This window comes from Zosterops lateralis (assembly GCF_965231275.1).
Source record: "Zosterops lateralis genome assembly, chromosome: 32".
NCBI lineage: Eukaryota > Metazoa > Chordata > Aves > Passeriformes > Zosteropidae > Zosterops > Zosterops lateralis.
The window spans coordinates 4,828,159-4,835,049 of record NC_139792.1 but is presented as its reverse complement, the minus strand read 5'-3'; the positions used below and the strand labels follow the sequence as shown (position 1 = coordinate 4,835,049).

The 6,891-nt window shown below is 42.8% G+C and overlaps 1 protein-coding gene across 1 annotated transcript in view; it reads right to left on the bottom strand.

Annotated features, from left to right (window-relative positions):
- Positions 1–654: 654 nt before the first annotated feature.
- LOC310920971 (mitochondrial import inner membrane translocase subunit Tim21-like) overlaps positions 655–6,891 on the bottom strand; it is a gene marked incomplete at its 5' end in the record, with an annotated part of 6,806 nt that continues 569 nt past the window's right edge. Inside the window, 6 exons of the mRNA XM_083881024.1 lie at positions 655–834; positions 929–1,034; positions 2,818–2,891; positions 4,171–4,268; positions 4,369–4,431; positions 5,565–5,861. Of these exons, the coding sequence (XP_083737150.1) occupies positions 742–834; positions 929–1,034; positions 2,818–2,891; positions 4,171–4,268; positions 4,369–4,431; positions 5,565–5,861 (731 nt within the window). The 3' untranslated portion in view covers positions 655–741. The remainder of the gene's footprint in view (positions 835–928; positions 1,035–2,817; positions 2,892–4,170; positions 4,269–4,368; positions 4,432–5,564; positions 5,862–6,891) is intronic.

Genomic DNA, 6,891 nt, shown 5'->3' with positions numbered 1-6,891 from the left:
AAAACATTTTGAAGGTGATGTCCAACCCAAATCTCCCCTGACAGAGGTTGAGGCCATGTCCTCTTGTCCTGTCACTAGTTGCCTGGGAGAAAAGGCCAATCCCCACCTTGCTACAACCATGCAGAGCAGCATGGCAAACACCGGAAAGAGCAGATGGTAGTGATGTTCTGCTTGCTGGTAATTTACTTAGAAGACACCAATATTAAAGTGTTTATCTTCAGTTGTTTGCCATGGGTGTGTGTGCCTCCACCATTCCTACCCTTACATGCCTAGATCTCTTTTGCATCACTAACATTCTTACTTTACCTTTTTACTACAAAGGTATCCAAAATGAAAACAGTAGAGTTCTGTCTACAGTTAAACTACCTCTTTCTTTATTGCAGTGGTAGTGGGAAATCCAAGCCAAGGAAGACAAAAAACTCCCCATCCAAACCTAAATCCTTGAAAAACTCAGGTTTTGGGTGTGCAGAAGTATTATCGATCATTAGACTGTTCATTAGGAGGCATTATTTTCCTATGTCAAGAATATCTTCCATGATAGTTCTGCTATATTTCATTGGTTTCACTTTAAATCCCTTATCTGTTATTATCAAAAGTCCTTAATGGAGGTCCTGAGAGGCTACTTCCCATAACACAGCCCTGAAGCTATGAGACACAATTGGCAACACCACACAATTCATGTGTAGCCTGGCTACAACATCATTATCCAATGTGAGATAAGGCAGCAGCTTTGATCGTTGGCTATCTGTTGTCTTCTATAACAATGGTTCTTCTTGGATAGGTCTCAACGTCCACAATAATATAGTGAACCTTGAATTTTCCTGTTTCAAGATTCTGCAAAGAAAAAAATTCAGAGTGTTTTTTTCTCTTTGGTAGTTTAAATTCATGACTTGTCAGGTTGTCAGGTGTATCAAGCAATTGTACATACCTCTTTGACTTCCACATGGACCGTTCCCTGTTTCCCTGATTCAATGCCCTCAATATAGAACTTCAAACGCATATGTTTCAGTCTGTCCTTTACGTATTCAATGTGACTAAAAACAGCAACAGAAAACAAAAACCCAACCACCCAGCAAGAATACAGATTATATGCTAGTTAAGACTTCAAATTTAAACTTACTTAGAGGAGTTGCTTACTTATTTTGTAAGAAAGTGTATTCCAGTGGTGTCCTTACTCTACCTTGGGTTCCTTCTCTACTGCTCCTCTCAAGCTTTACTGTCAGTGCCTAAGGACTAGTGGAGTTAGAAGAGCTAATTAGCTGCTGAGGATTAAGAGATGAAATGCTTAAATGTCCTCACCCCAGTCCTCCCCTCAAAACTGAAAAGCAATCCAGTGCTGAAGACTATGGAAATGCCTTGTATTAATTCTAAAAAACCCCAGATTTGAAGCCTGACATCTAGAAAGGGACCTCACATCACCAAGAATTCCAGAGTTATTTTAGGCACCTAAACTAAGTTATCAAACCGAAACACACACAGCATATTTTTTCAAATTAATTATTAGGTTGGTTAAACCACATCAAAACAAACAGTTTACTATGTGCAAAGTTATTTTGGCAATAATTTTGTTCTGCTGAAATTGTGTAACTTTGGCACTGATATGAGATCTCCAACCTAAATGCTGGTATTCAGACTGGAGTTGGGTTGCGCTCAAGTATTAAATAAATAGCACATCACTTTCAAAGTGACCACTTTGGGAAACTAATGACCCCATTAGAGTTCTGGTTTATGTTTCCTACTGAAAATATTAACTGCTGCTTAGCACCAATCTCTTATTTCCATCAGTCATGCCCAGGTACACACTGTGAAATAAACTTCCAATATAGTTTAAAGTGACATGATGGTAGAGAGAACAAATATGAAAGAAGAGCCTTACTGCAGTAAATTTACATTCAGGGTATTCATACACAAAAAAACCTGTAGATTTTTGAGACATTTAAGATCATTCTTATACTGCAGATGCAAACTCTACAATCTTACACAGTTCTCATCTCAAAAATTTATTTAAGATACTAGTCATTCAAAATAATGGAAATTAAATACTAGGAAAGCTGATTCATAGTACATTTACTTATTTACAGACAGGTGCTCAAGATGTTTGTGCACGCTGATTTCATTTAGCAGCTTTACTTTAAACATTTTTTCACTGAGTCTGGTGAAGAGATAGAGCTTCAATGACTAAAAGCCACTTTCCTCAGACCTAACAAGGAATCTCAATTTCATGGTTCAACCTCTGTCTGGGCTTATGTGTCTCATCCTATATGAAACCTCATTGAATATATTCCTGCCAAATAACCCAATAAAGGCAAAGCAGGGAGGACTTACGTTTTGTAAGAAATAGTTTTCTTGTTTCTTTTAAAAGGAAAGTAATAAAAAGACACACTCATGAGAGGTTAAGGTGATAGACGTTCTGTTAAATATGCAGTAGAGATGCTGCTTCAAGTACCAAAAAGCATCCTGTGTATCAGCTCAGTATAGTTTCAGACTGTAAACTTCTGTCAGATTACTGCTCTCCTCATGCAAGCCTAGGCCTCTGCACTACTGTTTTCAGGCTCATCCCATTTTCTGGAGAGCTCTATGTTTACCATGATGACCATTGCTTGTTCTGAGGCATTCAGAATTGGCATTTTATATTATATGTACACTGTACTTAGTGATATATGGCACACAAGAGGCACTGCAAAAAAACTTCTATGTTTGATCAAAAGTGACAGGATATGTTACATACAGTTCATCACTCTAGAACTAACTTGTGATCCAAAAATATCTTTGCTGTGCAGAAACTGATGTCTTTATGGGGCAAACACCAAGGGGTATCTGACATGCTGTCGTCTTCCTCTTCTTGTTGCCTCTCCGTAACCTTTGATAGATTCACCAAAAACACCAATTATCTACAAGAGAAAAGAGGTTTGAGCTGTCAGAAGGGATAACATACAAACAGGTATTCCAGTATCAGCTCACGCCTCTGCTGTGAATACACCCTCTTTTAACAAAATGCCCCTGGAGAATCTAACATGTCAAGAATAGGAGTGTTTATGAAAAAAAAAGAGTTTAAGAAAAATGCCTCTGTATTCCAGTCTTTTTTTCACAGTTCTGTATTAAATGCCTAAAATAAATCCTATTGATATCTTCTATTTGTACTGTTCTCTGAGATGAAGATGTGGAAATTGACATTTTGTGTAAAAAGAAAAAAAAAAAAAGCACAAAATACTTGCCTATGTCTCCTCCAAGAGAATGTTTCAAAGTTTAAAATGCAAATGCATTCCCCTTCCTATTATCTAAAAACCACGACTGAATAAGAAATTCAGTAATTTTTTTTTTCAGATCTATAAAATCAGAGTAGATCAACATAGTCTTAAACTTACTTTAAATTTGGTTAGAAGAAGAGAAGTTTTACTGTGCAAGTACTGGAAAGAAGTATTAATTCTACAAACTGTTCCAAAGCAGTCTTTTTATTGTTACTAGAGCAACGACTTGTCACTTCATTTCTAGGTTACCTTCAAAGGCATCTGCTACAATCTTTTCTGAAGGATGTTTTGTCTGAAGTAGTGTTTTTTAAAATCTAGTTTCACACTGATTTTTTTGTTTACACCTAGCTATGATGACTGTGTGATCCCATGACTGTTCTCTGCCTGTTTTCCTGTTAGCCAAAGGAATGCTAACTGTGCTTCAAATGAAGAATTTCAATTCCTGGGTATCAGTACAGTGCTTCACAGAATGACAGAACCATAGGGAAGTGTCACAATAGAGTAAGAGTGTTGAGAAAAGGCAGCAGGTTAGATCTACACAACTTAGTGGGACTAGTTGCCTCTCTGACATGGAGAATTCAAGTTCTATATTTAGCAGGCACTTAGGTAAGTCCCTAAGAGTTTCTGTATGGTGACACAAGCCCAGGCTCTGAAAGACAGACTGTATTTCCATCAGTTTTTATGCTGTGGCACACTCACTTGGCTTCTAGCAGGCTAGTTCAATGCTTGCACTGACCTGTCCTGATGAAGGCTCTGCTCTGGAGCTGACCCACCCCATCCCAGCTAAAAGCACTGGCAGAACTGCTAAAGCACCACACGGGTCTTCAAGTAGCTTGTGAGATTCCTAGTGTGAAGTTTTGACTTGAAGAAAGGCAGTAACTACTGAGAAACACAAACTGATGACTGAAGTTCAAAAACCAACCTCGGGGTGAGATCTGCATTTCTCCAAGGCATCTCCATAGATCTTATTTGGACTAGAAGAAGAGAATAGCTCTTTAAAAATCACATAGAACAAGCCACCTGTAACAGAGACAACAGCAGATGAAATGAAAACTTATGAAACCAGATGGAATTAACGAAAAGTGTCTTCTGATAAAGAATGTAATTTAAAAAAAATAACCTGTAACACCAATTCCAACAAGCACCACAATAAAATAGGTAAGGTCTCTTCCAGCTTCTTTCACTGAAATAAAAAAGATAATAACACATAAGTTGCAGCCTTGGATAACACTTGTATGCCTTTCTTACATAAATGCTCTTCTGTTAGTCTGTAGTTCAAACAACGTTTTACCAGAAGAAAAAATTCCAGTAACAGTTTCCATAATGCCACATTGCTGTAAAACAGGCCAAGGAACATCTCTTACATTGTACAGGTCATGTTTACATGTCAGTGTTAAGCCTTATTACTTTCGGTTTGCCAGATGTTTGCAAGATCCAAAGTAGCAATTACTGCTACTTCTTGGGTACATGAGAGCTAGATTTTTTAGGAACTAATGAGGCATTTAGCACTGCAGTATTCACACTACCACCTAAACGCACAATCACTGCAATCCTTATGCAAAGAAAAGAAGTAAAAATAAAAAAGTGAAAGCTTAAAAGTCACACACACTGAAAATAACCGGTTTTATGAATTAGCAATCAATAGAACAGTAAAAGGGGCAATATTAGCCCCAAAACAATATTTTATTTATTAACAAAACTAACTGCTGTTTGATTAGTTTTTATCTTTCAATTTTGATCTAAAGTACAAGTGTCAGTATATACTTCAAAGTAAGTCATATGAGAGTCTCTCTTTCAAAATATTTGAGTATTTGGAAAGAGACTACTATCTTTTAGTGGCAGTCTGCATTTTAGTGGAGTACAAGTTAAGGAGGAAACGTTAGTAACTATTTCTCCTGCAGTCTTCTAATTAGTTGAAGGCGTTTTTTGTAAATCATTTCAAAGTACTTAAACTTTCTGAGGCTAATTATGCAGTAATCACTTTTCACTGAAGTGAATGAGTGAAGGCAATCCATCACGTGTAGTGACGATTTGGTTGGAGGTGAATTTATCCCAACAGCCCTACAGTCAGGCTGCAATGAGAGTCTGCTACACCTTGTGCCTGATAATTACTTAAATCCACAGATTATTTAGAAGAAATCACATAATTTGTTCTGATTGTGCAACGCATACATAGAAATGTAATAGCTGCTCCAAACAATATGATGCGAAAAGAAACCGGCTCGGTGTGCTGAGATTTTTTTTTTTTTTCCTAGATACTTGATGTTTGGAACTACAAAACTTTAGCTGAGCAGCGTACAGAATCCTGAGCCTTACCTTTCTGAGCCGCCGACACCAGCGTCTCCTCGTTCAGTGCCCTTTGCACGGACACATCTTTGCTATCGCCGCCAGGCTTTGCAGCTTTCAGCCCTCCTGCCTGGGTCCCGATTCCCCGACGGGCGGCCCTGAGCAGCAGCGGGGGCTGGTGCCGCCGCCCCAGGCAGGAGCAGGAGCAGGCCCCGGTGCCGGTACCAGTCCCCAGGATCGCCCACCCGCGGGTGGCGAGCAGCCAGCGGCCCAGGCAGCGCCGCCCGAGGGAGGCCCGGGGCAGCATCCCGGGCACGGCTCCGCCGCCTCACAGGGGCACGGCCGGGGCAGGCCCGCCGGATGGAGACTCTGTGCCGCTCGCCACCGCTCTCCCGGGGAACCCTCGGGGAAGTGCCCGGGCGGCCTCCGGCCCCCAGCGGCCGCTGCCCCAGCTCAGGAGCCCACCCGAACCTTTGCCGCCGGCCGCTGCTGCCTGCCCCCGCCCCGGCGGAAATGTTTGGGGCGGCGGAGCGGCGGGCCCTGGGAGCGGTAGTTTGAGCGGGCTCCCTCTCCCGCCCGCCGCCGGGAGCGGCTCCCAGCGAGGTCACTACAGCGCCCGCCGCGCCCAGCGCCGCCACCGCCAGGGCCACGGCCCGCCCTCCGCGGGCGGGGACACACCGCCCCTCACAGGGGGGCTGCTGGCGGCGCCTGCCGTGCCCGTCACGCCTTTAAAGCTGTGTTTTCATGCCTGTGTTTTTTCTTGGTCTTGTACACGCATACGTGTTAAAGAGATGCAGTTGACATTTCCACAGATAGGGCCGGCTAGAGTGATCTGGACAGACTAAATGGGTGGGCCGAGATGGACGGCCCGAGGTTCAACAAGGCCCAGTGTCGGGCCCTGCCCACAACAGGCTGGGGCAGAGGGGCTGGAAAGCTGCTGGGGGAAAAAGATCCGGGGGTGCTGATCTACAGCGGCTGAATATGATAATATGATATCAGTGTGTGCCCAGGTGGCCAAGGAGGCCAGTGGTGACCTGGCCTGTGTCAAAAGCAGTGTTGTGAGCAGGACTGGGAGGTGATTGTCCCACTGTATTGGCACTGTTGAGGCCACACCACTGAGAGTACTGTGTTCGGTTTTGACACCCTCGATTTAAGAAGGACATTGAGTTGCTGGAGTGTGTCCAGAGAAAGGCAGTGGAGCTGGTGAAGAGTCTGGAGCACAAGTCTGAGGAGTGGCCGAGGGAGCTGGGGATGTTTAGCCTGGAGAACAGGAGGCTCAGGGGGACTTGGTCACTCTGCACAAATGCCTGAAGGGGGGCTGTGCCAGGTGGGACTCGGCCTGTTCTCCAAGAGGAAA